This window comes from Mus pahari, chromosome X (assembly GCF_900095145.1).
Source record: "Mus pahari chromosome X, PAHARI_EIJ_v1.1, whole genome shotgun sequence".
Classification (NCBI taxonomy): domain Eukaryota; kingdom Metazoa; phylum Chordata; class Mammalia; order Rodentia; family Muridae; genus Mus; species Mus pahari.
This window is the reverse complement of record NC_034613.1, coordinates 88,455,020-88,471,000: the sequence shown is the minus strand read 5'-3', so window position 1 is coordinate 88,471,000 and position 15,981 is coordinate 88,455,020. Positions and strand designations below refer to the sequence as shown.

General features: G+C 38.7%; 1 protein-coding gene across 2 annotated transcripts in view; it reads left to right on the top strand.

The window, feature by feature from the left end:
* Nucleotides 1-15,981, top strand: part of Hdac8 (histone deacetylase 8) — a 211,086-nt gene that overhangs the window by 56,798 nt on the left and 138,307 nt on the right. For both annotated transcript variants that reach the window (XM_021187692.2, XM_021187694.2), the window contains exons 5-7: nucleotides 11,382-11,494; nucleotides 15,121-15,198; nucleotides 15,737-15,845. In XM_021187692.2, the coding sequence (XP_021043351.1) occupies nucleotides 11,382-11,494; nucleotides 15,121-15,198; nucleotides 15,737-15,845 (300 nt within the window). The remainder of the gene's footprint in view (nucleotides 1-11,381; nucleotides 11,495-15,120; nucleotides 15,199-15,736; nucleotides 15,846-15,981) is intronic.

The following is a 15,981-nucleotide window of genomic DNA, read 5'->3' as shown; positions in this document are numbered from 1 at the left end:
GAAACCAAGTTTGAACAACTTCAGTGAACTGTGACCAAACTTTGAGGAAGAGAATAGTCCTATGAGCAAAAGGATATTTGAGGAGCATCCATATGTTTTTCTTGTATGTCAGAGATTACCCTAAATTTGCATCAACCACAGCAGTCATTGCATTTTTAAAGCAAGTGCTTTTCTTTCTCCCTTGACTTGCAGAGGTTGGGATCAGTTAATGGAACACAATGGCCTTTCCTCCTATCCACACCTAATAGAAACTCTAGCCAATTTAATTCGGTCTCTTACGTAGGTTGGGGATGCAAGCACATAAAGTCTTTGGCTCTTGAGACACTCATCTTGTGTGCCAGGACCAGGTGCAGAAATACAAATGCATATGTATTGAGCCTGGGACAGCTGCTTCACCAGCGCTTTTGTGTTTTCTCTAACTAGAAAGGTTAACAGGCACAATTTCCATCAATTACAACCAAATTGTTGTTTAATTTCCCCCATCCAGTATTCATGGTGAAGCCACTGAGATTTTGAGTTCATTAAATGAGTTTAAAATAAAAATTGATGGCTAGCGAGATGGTCAGCGCATTAAAGCACTTGCATAAAGCCCAGCGGCAGGAGTTCAATCTCTGGGACTCATGTGGGAGGGGAGAACTGACTCACACAAGTTGTCCTCTGACTTCTACACACATGCTGCCCCCAACAGCAAATAAATAAATGTAATAAAATGATGAGGTAAAATAAAAATTGAGAGCTGGGGAGATAGCTTAAGTTAGTAAAGTACTTACCTCACAAAAATGAGGAGCTGTACATTTCTGCTTTAGTAATAAGCACAGGAAAGTGGATGTGACTTAATCTTGCTGCTTTTCTCACTGAGAGTTAGTTATATGGAATTTTAGCCTCCCGAACTCCATTAGATCAAGACCATTCGAGGTAGACACTGTTGACTCTGACCTTGGATATGTGTTCAGGTGCATCCAGTCTTTGGAAGCTGTGGGAATTCTTCCCTGCTTCTTTCTCTTTAAGAAAAAAAAGCAAAATATATAAAAGAAAATTTCACCAGCCAAGTAAAGACTTTGGATTTGCTCGTCTACATTTAATGAATAAAAACATGTTTTAGAGCAGGAAAATTCTATTTGCCATCTGAGGAAAATGTCCAAAAGAAGCTTAGAGCCAGAAAAATAAGACCTTCCATGTCCAGTGGAAACATCCACTGAATTTAGTTCATCGTGACCCGTCTACTCAATTTATTCCCTGGGCCAATTAATCTTACAGCAATTTGCAAGGACCCACTTACCACAGTGACTCTTCTGTGGTACAAATGTTAAATTCTTTTTATGAACAATCTAAGCTTGTGTGTAGTAAATAGAACTGTTTACATGTTTTTTATCCATTTGTATTGGATGGTCTAATTACCCGAAGGGAAATATGGCCCAATTCTAAAAGGGCCTTCTGGTACTTCTCATCATAATGGATTCACAGTCGGTTTTCTTGATATATTTTAGGCAAATATTTCCCTCCTTTCTACTCTCCTAAGCCTTCATTTGTCTTCAGCAGTGACTGCCTATCATGGCGAGTGGTATAGAAAGGGGGAAATGGCAGAGAATGCTGCTGTCATGTTTCTTTTATTTCTTGGGTCACATTTTCAGTTGTTTTGCCATACATGGAATGGAATTTGTTTGTGCTCATGAGTAGGGGGTCTCCTGACCTAATCATTTGTCACATATATTCCTGTATAAATTCTAAATGTGAAGATTCTAGATCAGGAGCTCAATTTGGTTTACAGTGGCAAAGATCACATGGAAGTTTATATGATTCTGGCCCTGGGTCATTTAACTGCCTTTGGGGAGAATTTCAACAACTTATCTCAAATCCAAGTAACCCGATGGAATGCTAAAGTGATTGAAGCGTAGTGGGAGAAATAGGAGAAACCTTAAAGTTTAGGTCTGAGCTTTCAGCAGTCAAAAAGCTCTGATTCAAAACATACAGAAAATGGCCAAGGGGACAGAGAAAACCACACAAAAAATAGTAAAGTATTAATGGGAAAGACAAGCGAAATCTTGGGGGAATAATGGGAAACAGATGAACTTGATCTGTATTAACAAGACTAAAATGGTGAAAGGGAAGTAGATATAAGGGAAAAGTAAAAGAATCACAAGAAAGGAAGGAACCAGAGCCGAGATGGAATGATACCCAAACTATTTATCGCTATGACTACTCATGTAGGACAAAGATGCAGACTAACTGATGTACAAAGTCAAGCATTTCTGCATTGCCTCTTCACCCAGCCATCATTCTGCTCTGCCGCTAAGCCGTTGCCCATCTTATTTTCCTGATATAAGTGGTATCATATAGTAGTAGTCCTTTAGTGTCTAGTCTATTTTACCAAATATGATGTCCTATAAGTTCATCCATGTTGTTGCAAATGGCAGTAGTTCCTGCTTAAATCCCAAAGAATACTTGGTTCTTCTATGTATACTGCATTGTCTTTAAACATTTATCCTCTTACAGATGTAGTGTATAAAACAACAGTTAACAACATTTTACACTTGGAAAGTTTGCTATGAAGATAGATCTTAAGTATTCTTATCCTAAATAATAACAAAGACAAAGATAGAAAAATTTAGAGGGTTATGACATGGATTCTGGTTATTTTTCAAATGTATGCTTATTTCCAAATTCAGCAAATTATGCAGTGAAACATATTCTGTACATGTCTTTGTATGTCAATCGTGTTTTCATACAGCGATTTCACTCCATTCCAATTTGAGTTTAGCCTCTTCCTAGCTATTTGACCTTGGACAAGCTACTTAATTTCTTTGTGTTTTACTTTCTTGAAACAGAAGTAATAATAGTACCTACCTCTCACATCGCTGTTGTGAGAATTGATTGAGTCAACACCATTGAAGCATTTAGTACAGTTCTTGGCACAGGCTAGCACTCAATAAATGTTGGCTGATATTTTTGTTGTATACTATCAGAGCCAAACTGTATTTTCAGCTGATTCTAAAATAGCTATAATGAAAACAAAGAATGTTAAGCTGTATGCTAACACTAAAAGAAAAAACATAATATAACCTTTTAAGAAAGGTCCAAATGAGAAAGCATAGCTAGAAGTCTATAATGCTAACTTTTTTACAATTTACTAGATTATTACTTCTGTAAAAGTTTGCTAACACAGTATTCACAATGACAGACTGAATCAAGACAATTTTGGGAATTTTAATTAAGTTATAAGTGAAATCCTTTGATTCAGGAATTACTCATCTAATAATATGTCTTTTTAATATATTTGCACACAGTCAAAATTGGCTATGTTTGAGAATCTCAAATGGCATATTTGAGATTCTCTGCTATAGAATACTTGTAATAGTGATATATTGGCAATAATCTAAATGTCCATCATTGATACCAGCACTGAAAATTTTATAAAAGATTGTTGTGGAATTCTTGCCAGTGACAATGAATTGATAGGACATTGTTGGCATGTTCCTTTTCCAGCTGATGTGTTACCTCAGATACTTCAAGTCATGACCCATGTGTCCCTGACCTTTTTTGTTTGATGGTTTTTGGTTTTGTTGTTGTATTTTGAGACATAGTCTATGTAGCCCTGGCTGTCCTAGAACTCACTCTGTAGACCAGGCTGGACTTGAACTCACAGAGATCTACCTGCCTCTTCCTCCCCAGTGCTGGGATTAAAAGGATAAGCTTCCATACCTGGTTGTCCCTGACCTTTAATGGGCATAAAACCAGCAAATACAATTGCCTGGGTGTTACACATTTTTGTTAAAGATCAACTTTATGAGTCACAGCTCATCAAGGCATTTAAGATAGGTAGAGCTCTGCCTTTTGGGGTGTGTGTGTGTGTGTGTGTGTGTGTGTGTGTGTGTGTGTGTGTGAGAGAGAGAGAGAGAGAGAGAGAGAGAGAGAGAGAGAGAGAAAGGAGTCTGGGCTGTTATGTTAGCAGACAATTGAGTGAGCAGTAAGTCTTATAGATACTATAAGGAAGGATGGAGTTGGGTTTTATCCTGGAATAATGTGCCAAGGGACTGACTGTGAACCCTGTGGTTAATCTTTCCTTGAAAAACAAAAGGTGGGCGGGGTTTCTTAACCATCTTGGCTTTCTAGGATAATCCAGGCTCAGATAAACTTCAATACTGTCCTCTCTCCTTTGTTTAAGACCGATATCACCAATCCCTAAGTACTTTAGGTAAGCATAATCCTCCTGAATGTCCCAAAGCAGGCAGGTGTGATATACAATCTGTAGTATTCTAATTCCTGTAAACTAACTGAGCCATCTGTTAAACAGTAATACCAAAGGTCAGTTGTTTCAGAGTCCAGTGACTGAGACATCTTTAAAGAACTAGGTATGACGAAACCTATAATCCCAGGACTTTGGTAGTGGTGCTAGTAGTGGGACTTGTTTTTGAGACAGGGTCTTCCTTGTCTGGCCTCCAGCTCATGATGTAGACCAGTCTTGAACATGGAGAAAATGGCCTTTGTCTCTGCCTCCTGAGTTCTGGGTGTGTGTCACCATACTTTGCTATAATCCCAGGATTTTGGAGGCTGAGGCAGGAAAATCGTAAATTCAAATCCAAGCTGAAACCAGTGCACTGACACACACCTTTAATCCCAGCGCTCCAGTTGGGTCTCTGAGACCATGAGGTTAGCTGAGTTCCACGGCAGCTCGAGCTACATAGTGGAACTCTGTCTTAAAAAAAAATTAATAATAATAATAATAATAAATCAAAGGTGGGCATATAATAATACTCCATGTCAAGCCAGATGTGGTATATGACTTGTAATCCTACCTACTTGGAGACAAAAGTTATGAAAGTAAAAGAGATAAACTTGAATTGACCAAACATAAAGCCTTTTTTTTCCAAGAAACACTAATCCTTGTGAAACTTAAAACTTTCAGTTGTGGGGAGGGGACTAATACTTTTTTTTAAGATTTATTTATTTATTATATGTAATTACACTGTAGCTGACTTCAGACACTCCAGAAGAGGGCATCAGATCTTGTTACGGATGGTTGTGAGCCACCATATGGTTGCTGGGATTTGAACTCTGGACCTTTGGAAGAGCAGTCAGCGCTCTTACCCGCTGAGCCATCTCACCAGCCCACATAAAGCCTTTTAAAAGGTGTATGTGTGTGTGTGTGTGTGTGTGTGTGTGTACATGATATGTGTGGGTATATGTGCCACAGTGCACATGTAGGGAGGTCAGAGGACAGCATTATAGAGTCAGACCTCTTCTTCCATATTTATATAGGTTCTGTGGATCAAATCTGGGTCACCAGGCTCACATGGGAAGTGTCTTTACACACTGAGCCATGTCTCTCACTTTAAATAAAAAACTTGTATGTATCAAAGGACATTAAAGAAAATGAATAGACAGCCTACATGATGGGGAAATGTTTTGTCAGCCATGTATATATCTAATAAGGGCTTACTATACAGAATGAATAATTCTTACTTTTCAACATCAAAAACACAAATTTAAGACTAGACAGAGGTCTTGAGTAGGCATCTTTTAAACACACACACACACACACACACACACACACACACACACACACACACAGAGCCAGCAAGAACCTGAAAAGTTGTCTGGCATCAGTCATGAAGGAAACACAAATCAAATCCTCTATGCATATACTAATATGGCTAGGATTTAACAAGAGCAAGCCCTGGAAAAATACCAAGTGGTAAGCAAAGTGTGGTGGCTCATGCCTATAAATCCCAGTACTCAGGAGACAAAGGCAGAAGGAGTGCCACAAATTCAAGGCCAGCCTGGTCTATGTAGTGAGTTCTAGGCCAGTCATGCTATATAGTGAGACCATGTCTCAAGTAACACCAAATATTCCAAATAGAACTCCATCCCGTCCTCATCATCTCCTTGAGGTATCTCCAGATCTATATGAGTAATTGTTATGCCTCTAAGGCTTGACTTCAGAGTGTAATTCACTCACCTGCTTTTCAACTGGTTTTCAAAATCTCAGCTTAGTTCACCATTCGCTAGTATGGCTTTAAACTTGTTTTAACTTGTTCTTTCAGGACTAGGGGTGTTTCTTAGTCCTAAAGTGTTTGTTTCATGTATGCAAGGGTGTAGGTTCTGTCAAAGGAGAGGAGTGGGGTGGGGAAAACAGGCTGGGGCTATATCTCAGTGGTAAAGCATCTGCCTAGCATGCATAAAGCCCTAGGTTCAATCCTCAGTACCACATAATAAAAGAAAGTAAGCTATCTGACAGAAGCTCACACACAAAAGTACCCACCACAGTTCTTTCCCATGAGGCTGGCAGAGCTCTCAGAGGGTATTTTCTTGAGGTGGAAGCCCTCTGGCTTAGAGCCAGTGGTAGGTACTTTCAGGGAAGCATTGAAGGAAAACATAAAAAGCAGCCTGTAGATGACAAAAGACTTACAATAGCTGTGGTTACCTTATTACTGCTCATTTTCAAAAGGGAAAAATCTGATGAGAGTTCATTACAAGAATAATAATGCAGCCGACAAGGAGATGTAGTTGTTTCTATGGCATGCAAAACAAGATAAAAGCCAATCCACGAAATTGTCAACAAAAGGTCTGTAAACATAATGATTAAACTCTTTTCAAAGAAGACAGGGTATTTTGTCTAATTTATAAAAATGTATGAACATCATCTCTATAGGAAAAAGACTCAGAAATAGCATATAAAAATCTGGGTCCAATGTAAAATGAATGTATCAAGCAGTTAGTTAGATTATACCCAGAATCTACTAGGGAAAGAAAATAAAGAGATTCAGTAATCTAGACTACATCTTAAACATTTGTTTTAGGTAAATAATATGTATTCCTCCAGTTTAAAAACTACTAACTAAGATGATCCAAGATTCAAAATTAAGAAGTACAGTTAAGATCAAGTTTACATTTAACAACAACAAACTCCTGAAAATTTGAGTGAAAACACTGTGCATTAAGCCCCTGTGCTGGTTAGTGTTAGTCAACTTGATACAACCTAGAGGAAGCCTCAGTTGAAAAAAAATGCTCCCACCAGATTTGTCTCTGGAGGGCTCAGCACATTATGGGTAGTGCCACCCCTGAGCAGGTGGTTCTAGCTTCTTTATAAGAAAGCAGACTGAGCAAGCCAGGAGAAGCAAGCCAATAAGCATCACTCCTCCATGATCTCTGCTTAAACTCCTGCCTTCAAGTTTTGCCCTGACTTTCCTAGATGATGAACTACATGCTATAAGATGAAATAAACCCTTTCCTCCCCAAGATGCCTTTGATTGTGATATTTTATCACAGCCATAACTAAGACAACTCCCACCCATGATTTCACATTCATCAGTTTCAGTTCCTCATGATTAATCATTACCACCCCAGGACATTAATATATTTGGAGAGGGGCTGGAGAGATGGTTAAGTAGTTAAGAGCATTGGCTGCTCTTCCAAAGGACCTAGGTTCAAATCCATTACCCACATGGCAGCTCATTACTATCTGTAATTCCAGTTCCAAGGGATATGATGCCTTCTTCAGGCCTGCACATGTGGCGATGGTGGTAGGCATGTCATTTAAAATATATCTGGAGAGATGAGAATATTCATATAACTACATTCATATAACTTTCATTATAGTGCATCTTTATCATTGTTTCATTTTACCATTGTTCCATTTTGTTATCATTGCTAGTCTTTTATTGTGCCTCACTTGTAATTTGGATTTTATCATAGCTATATATCATATATACAGAGGGGGGGAAATAACGGTATGGGTATACATACATGCATACAGAAAAACAAAGTGTTTTTACTTTCCACAGTTTCAGGAATCCACGGGGGTCTTAGCATGTAGTCCTCACAGATGGCTAATGGACATAGTCCTCTAGTTGTCTAATGTTTGACAAAGCATTGAGCTGAACTCTGAGAAATAGAAATATAATGTGGCTATTAGAGACATGGATGATCTCATGCAGCATACAGTTTCTGAAATATTTATATTGGTGACATTTTATTGCTATAACCTACAAGAGGCCAGTCACCACTTCTGACTTGACAGCTCTACCTCTGTGACACAGAAATAGTGACACCACACAAAGCTGAGGGTCATAGGTACCACCTGTATAATTTTTTCCATGGGTCCTCTGAAACTTGGTTACAATAGGATGATAGGCTATTAAAAAAATAATGCTTGGCTCTCTGTTCTACCCAAGGGACAAATATTTCCCATATAAGCATAGAAGTAAAGTGACTGTAAAGGCCCTTAGCTCCTTCCTCAGCGAGAAGGCTTTGCTTTCTTAAGGAATCAAGGAATACAGAAACATATCCCAAAGAAGAGGGCTTGCTTAACACATGTAAGGCCAATGGAAGTAGAAAGTACAGAACTGTGGAAGATAATTCGGGAAAGAGGCAGCATCTTTGTTATCTAGGAAGATTTTCCCAGAAGGTAAAGCAAGCCATTCACAGCTTGTAAGAATAGACTAAGACTCCAAAACCCTGTGTCTTTTAAACACATAAATAACAAAACTATCTTTTTAATCAGTATGCTTGAAATTAAAGCTCTTGTCAGAAATTTTATCAATCACACACCAAAATTTAGCCAGCTTTGACCTAAAAAATAATAAAATAAAATTCTCTTTGTGACCCCTCTATAACTTTCTGTATCCACACATATCCCTCTCTTAGTGCCAAAAAGAACATGTCCTAAGCATGAGGACCACAGTTTAGATCTCCAGCACTAATACAAAAGCCAGCTTGGCTTGTTGCCTTGCCTGTAATCCCAATGCTTGGGAGGTGGTGACAGGGGAGCCAAAGGGCAAGCTGGCTAGTTGGACTAGCTGCATCTATGAGCTCCAAGTTCGGCAAGAGACCCTACTTGAGTAAATAAAAAGAGAGGCACTGAGGGAGACATCCAGTATCAACGTCTGACTTTCACATGTGCACCCACATGCAAGTGACCACAGTCATGAATGCACTATGCACACATATGCACATGCACAAATAAGAAGCATGTATATAAACCCAATATTCTATGCTGACGCTTCACCATTTCCTTAGACATAACTGAATTTGACATCAGCCAGATTCTTCTGTTACCTTAAGATCTAACAAATTATCTTAAGCTGGTAGAATACAAAACACAATTACTTTGAAATAAAGCTACCCATAATAATGACTAAACTTGGTTAAACAAATGTACATTTTGCATCCTCTGAAGCATTTGATAGAAGTAATGTTAGTTTGTTCAGTCAATGAACCTATAAAATGTTTAGAAAGAACATGCCTAAGTAAACTAAAATACTCCTGTATATTATACCTAACACTGATAAATAAGATATAACTGATTTTGATAAATTACTAAATTAGTCTTAATTATTAAACTTTACATAAATTATATGATATTGAATTCTTAAAATATTTGCTTTTTTTAAAAAAAAATGGAGTCTCACTATGTAGTCCTGGCTAACCTTGCCATGTAGACCAGGCCGGCCTTGAACTCACAAAGATCTGCCTGCTTCTGCCTACCGAGTACTGGTATTAAAGGTATACACCACCACACCTGGCACTTGGATAGGTTTTTAAAGATTACTTTGCAGTACTTTAGTTTCCTTATTATGTAGGACTTTTAGCAATCTTATCTAAACATGTATTTATTTCTATAAGCTCTTAATCTCAGAGTTTGCTTACTTGCTTGTCGTTGTTGTCATCTTCTTTGTCATTGTCAGTTGTCATTGTCATTTTAATACAGAGAATAAAACCCAGAGCTTTACATATGCTAGTCATTGCTTTTTCCTCTGAGCTTTATCCGTAGCCCTTGGTTTTATGAGACAGGATTTTGCTGTGTAACCCATACTAACCTGCCACTTACCATTCTGTGTCTGCTTTCAGAGTGCTAGGATTACACACATGTATCACAATATTCCACTTTATGAGATTTTAATAATCTAATTTGGTAATCCCATCCAGAGGTAGGAAAAGATTACATACTCGCACAGAAAGTAAAGAACTTCCAGAATTGTTGATATTATGGCCATCATTTTTCATGACCATCTTCTCATTCCTCTTTTTGCCTAGCACTTAGTGTTTTATTTCAAAAGTGTTTGATGTTCATTAGGATAACACATTAACTTTTGTTATGTACTAAGACAGCAGGTTTATAAAATGCAAATTTTCAGAATTAGAAAATAGCATGCACATGCAAGAACATTCAAAACTACATATTTAATTCTCATGGAATTCGTGGTTGAAGTCATCCTTTCTTTCCTTGGTTTCTTCCCTGTTGTACACCTAAGGGCAAGCTATTCCTTAGCTAGATTAATGGCTGTGCTTCTCTAGTGATGCGTGCCCGTGTCCAGTGATAGTTTTACCAACTTCCTGCTCACCATTGTACCTGTCTCATCAATTTAGCCTGGAAAGCAGAGCATTGTTTAGAGTGCGAATCTCATGGGAGAGAGATTTCATGATTTTTTTTTTTTGCATTATGTAGGCACTAAAAAAGTTTCTCATAGTAGCAATGATGCCATTTCAAATGGCCATACCTAGAATTTTGTTTCAAGTAAAATCTAATGGCATACAGAGCTGGGGTGGGCAGGATGTTTGTGATCTCTATAGGAGCAAAAGAAACTGTGGCACTTGGAATGAGGCTTTAAACTAAGTTCTAAGTTCTAATACACTCTTTTCTATCCAATCAGCAAGGCTCAATAAAAGTGTAATAAAAGAGCAGATGTTGATAAGAGGATAAAGTGATGTGACAGGTCTCAGTGACATCAGGGACAATGGTTTTCTTCACTCCTCATTTCAAAATTACATCCATAGAGAGGCAACTGCATTAATGTGCCCAAAAGGTTATATGTTTGTCTGTTCTACACTCAGTTTTCATGAATAACAAGTGAGAAAGCATATTAAAATAAAAAACAACCAGCTCCTCAGTTATGTTGTAGAGTTAAGTTACTACAACAAATCCAATATCCATTTTCTGTAGAACTATCTTTAAGGGCCCATCTAGGTCTTAGCTTCCTTAGAGAGGCATAAGTGGAAATCAGTGTTTATCATCATCATGACCCCAGGGGACTACAAGGGGTTTTTTTGTTGTTGTTGTTTTTGTTTGTTTGTATTTTGTTTGTTTGTTTTTTAGTGAAATTGTCAGAGAAAAGTCTTATTCAATATAGTTATAATAATCTAATGCTTTGAAACCTCTGAGATTGTGAGTAGAAAAATGTAACTAATCATCTGAATATTTACTTTACTGAACTACATTCTCTGATGATTCTGGCCCATTTACTATATAGTCATCATAGGTGAATTTTTGTCCTTAAAAGAAGGGGGACTTTATGGGACTAGATCTCAAAGGTTAGATGCTTGGCTGTAAAGCCTCCCTTGGACTGCTTTTCAGATGTTGGCTGTAGTAACTTGTTTTCTTGCAGAGATGAAGCATCTGGTTTCTGTTATCTCAATGATGCGGTCCTGGGAATATTACGATTGCGACGGAAATTTGACCGTATTCTCTATGTGGATTTGGATCTACACCATGGAGATGGTAAGCCCTTCAATTTCAAAGATGCTTCACTCCTAGGACTGCAGGTTTTGGTCAGCAAAGATACTTCTAGGCAACTAAGAAAAAAGAGAAATGCCTAATGCAATTAAAATGTTCCTAATTGTCATTTCTAAAGTAGGTGGTGCATAGATTCCTCTGACTAATTGCAGTTCTTCTCTGTTGACTAAGCCAGGCAGGCTCCTGTCATTTTCTCTCTCCTGTCTCCTGAAGCAAAACTTCATAGTGGAGAATAAGAAGACTGGAGAAAGCTTGCTTTACTCCACTGTTCAGGAACCACTTTGGGGCCCTTTGAATGGATTCTAGGGAAACTCTGGGCTTCTCATCAACAGAATTTCTCTCATGGGAGAATGACTAGATGAAGGACCAGCATTTTGGGAGAATGACTAGATGAAGGACCAGCATTTTGGAGTTCTCACCAGTAGGCGGCTACCAATTCGTGAAGTGAACACTTTCTTTGTGTTACCTACCTGTATTATCTTGAGGTAGCAGTGCATTGCTGGAGACAAAGAATTAACAGAAAGGCATTCAAACAAATATCAAAGATAACAGAAAAGGTTCAAGCAAGCATCAGACCATAGTGAGAACCATGCCCACTGAATTTCTGACTATGTTCTAGGGTGGGACATAGCCTTAATTCAAAACGTACAAAGCTTCTTCACTGCCCATAACAAGGAGTAACAAAGGCTCATTTTTATATGACCAGTGAGGTTAAAAATTGATTTTCATTTTTGGTGTTTTGGTTTTTTGAGACAGGGTTTCCTGTATAGCCCTGGCTGTCCTGGAACTCACTCTGTAGACCAGGCTGGCCTCGAACTCAGAAATCCGCCTGCCTCTGCCTCCCAAGTGCTAGGATTAAAGGTGGGCGTCACCACTACCCAGCGAATTTTTGTTTTTTAACAATGTTGTTTGATACATATGCATATGTGTATGTGTATATGTAAGTGTGTGCAGAGCTATAAGCAGTTTGGAGTCCAGGATGTTTACTGTCTAGCCACACGTACTTTGACGACCCATAGCCTAGAGAAATGGTTCGTGTATGACTGTGCATCTAGATGACCTGGGGGAGGTTTGGTTTTAAGTGTAGATTGCTGTGCCACAGGTATCGGATACTCAGACTAAGCAGGTCAGACATACAGTCTACACTGTAAAAGTACCTCAGTTGTGTCACAGACAACCCCACAAAATCTGTGTCCTATATGGAAAAGTAGGCTTTCTTTACCTCGCCTTTCAAGGCCTCACTCAAACAGGCCTTTCCACATCTTTCTACTCACTGTGAATGGGTCTCTCTAATCTCACCTCCTTGATTTTGCTTCCTTTTTCCTCAGTTTGGCCACTTCCTCCCTCTTTGCAGCCCCAAATTCTACTGATGCATTCAAGTTTCAGCACTTCAAAGTTCCTGGCCACTGCAGCCCAAGAGTTCTCTTGTACCTCAAAAGCCCTGTGTGCTTTTCTATCACTGATCACTGTTTTATGTTACATTGTTTTGTACTGTTTCATTTTAAACTATGTCTACATCTTGTCTTCCCACAGAAACTTTTAAGTTTTCCCAGGGCAGAAATCAAGTTGTTTACTCCTTTCTGTCAGTACCGGACATATAGTAGCAGCTCAGTAAAGTATGTGTCTTATGAATGAATGCATGCTTATGGAATTCAGAGTCTCAGTACCAGAGTTCAAAGCTAGACCCAACTCTACCAAGCCATGTCGGAATGAAATAGGCCTGTCACCTGAAACCAGTCTCGCCATTTGCAGGGTTATTCCTACACGATTTCAAGTTTCCTGTTTCAGCCAACTTTTATGGTGTGTTTCATTTCACTTTATTTCCCTCTTCAGCACCTCCCTTCCAGTGACCTCTGCCCTACCCCTCAACTCCTCCACATTTGCTTTATTTGAAATCTCTCACAATTCTACCACCAGCATCCTGTGTTGGCTTCACTGGCTACTCCTACACACCCTCGCCTTTCCCTACTTAACCTCTCTCCTCTTTCATACCAAGGCCACATCCCCTGCCTATCTGAAGACGTCCTTTTTAAGTATGATTTTTTTTAAAAGCAGGCCTGATAGCCTTTCCTGTGCGACAAGATACAAATGGCCACCGAACACATAAATTGGTGCTCAGTACCCTAATACTAATAGAAATTCAATTTACAACCCTTCTTCCTGCCTAAGATTTAAAAGAAATAACAACTGCCACTGTTAGTCATCACAGGAGAAAACAGAAATTTGCATACAGGATTGGCAGAAATGTAAATTGCCACTTTTCTGAATGAAGAAATCATTAGCATTTCCATCATGTGCCCTGGTTTAGCACTTACACCTCCCTCTGTTGAAATGGTATTTTCATTTATTTTATTCTGTTTACTTAATGCTTTCTGCCTGGAGTCTTTGACTGGTTTTAACTACCTCCCTAGGGCAAAACACAGGGCTTGGGAAATTCAAACATACCTGTTATATACAAATAGACTTCATATTTTTTTAAGGTTTCTGTTGGCCTCTAATAAAGACTTAAATACATTTAAGTCAACACAGAGACAATATCTTTGTTTGAAATATGAAGGAGCACAGTACATGGATTTGCTAAGAGTCCTTCCATTTCAGGTGTGAGTGTGACTGAGGTCCTCAGAGGAAGGGACAGCATTAGGCAGCGTGGCCAAACCATACGTTTGGAGGGTTACTTTAAATCGGAGCTTTTATTTCGCAGGCATCTAGTCGTTTTCTGACTGTTTAAGGGGAGAGGAGACATCTGTCTACAAAGGCTCCCCCCAATCTTCCTCCAGGCTTTAAAACAGTTTTTAAAGCTGCTATTAACAACTGAAGGTGCCCCCTACTCTGGGCACACACCAAACCAGTTTGAAGTTGGGGAACAGCAAGCTCCTTTATAGTTTTATTACTATCCTGGGTTTCAAGAATTTAATTGTATTTCTCTCACTTCCTCTAAGCAGTTCCGAAATACAAACATTTGTTTTAGTAAATAGAGTGCAACATCTTCCTATAAGGGAGCTCTTAGAGGACAGGACCATGCCTGTTTTTTTCTTTTTCTTTCTTGGTTTGTTTGTTTCAGTAGAAAGATGTAAGTTACTGAGTGCTCATGAGACTTTGGGTTATCCGTTTTTATAACCAACTCTATATTACATCATTAAGTTTTAACTAAATAAAGCCTAATCACTGCTTTACTGGTTCGATTTTTAAAGGATTACCATATTATAGTTCTTTGGAGGGAAAGTCCCAAGAATTTAATTAGAAACAGACAAAACAGATGAGGAATCTTCCTGGTTGATGCCATTTTTCCCTGCTCAGTTCTGTGGCTAGAGACTCAGTCCTGGGCTCTTGCTCTTTCCCACCTTTTAGAATAGAAGTTAGGGTGAAGAATCTGGACATCTTATTGCTTGGAAATGGGAAGCTCAGGTTGCCATGAATTGGAGCTATGTTCTCTCTCATCTGCAATTACTGCAATCAGAAACCAAGAGTTTATGTTCTTTTGGTTCTCGGTTCATTATCTGTTCCAGCTGCCTTCCCCTCTCCTTCTTCCCATTGTTACTTGTTAGATTTTCAGGTGTTGAAAACAGGAATTGTATATCTGATGTGATCCTTTTGGCATTTCTCTCTGGTAGGTGTAGAAGATGCCTTCAGTTTTACATCTAAGGTTATGACTGTGTCCCTGCACAAGTTCTCCCCAGGATTTTTCCCAGGCAAGTCAACTGCATGTTCCCCACACGTCCTGTGTCTAGATACTATACTTTTTACATCTTGGTTTTATATATTCCCATGCTGTTATTTGTGTTGTTCTCTGCAAAATTTTAACACATATCACTTCAAGTGACAATGACAAAGGAATGACAGTAAATGCTGTTTTTTAATTCCAGGTGATTTTTATGGCCTGTCAACAGACAGACAACTTACAATTTTATCACATACCACAGTAATATCAGTAATTCTGATAACTGCAAATGACATGTGCTATTAGCTCTGAATTGCTTTATTTCATCCAGTAAGATATATATTAATATTTCTTAATTTCCTTATTGTTTTTCTGCTTCCCCCAACAGCATTTATAGTTATTATTTCTCTAGATTATTTTTCAGTTTCATCTTCTTAGAGAAAACCAAGAATTTACAGTTGGTATCCTAATTGACAACTTTGCTGTTCTGAATTGCTCCAAAGCAGTCCTTTGTGTTTTCTAGCGCTTCTGTTCTTAATGACTGGTCATGGCATTCCTGTCTTTTACAGGAACAGGTGACATGTGTGATGTTGGCCTGGGGAAAGGACGGTACTACAGTGTCAATGTGCCCATTCAGGATGGCATTCAGGATGAGAAGTACTATCACATCTGTGAGAGGTACGGCAGTAACACTGAGCCAGTTGATCAGATTTCTCTGAAGCTCCGTGTTTCTCAAGCTCACAATTCTTGTTTTCAAGGAACAATTTGGAAATGAAAACTACTGTATGCTCACATATCTGCTGTCTTTTTTTTT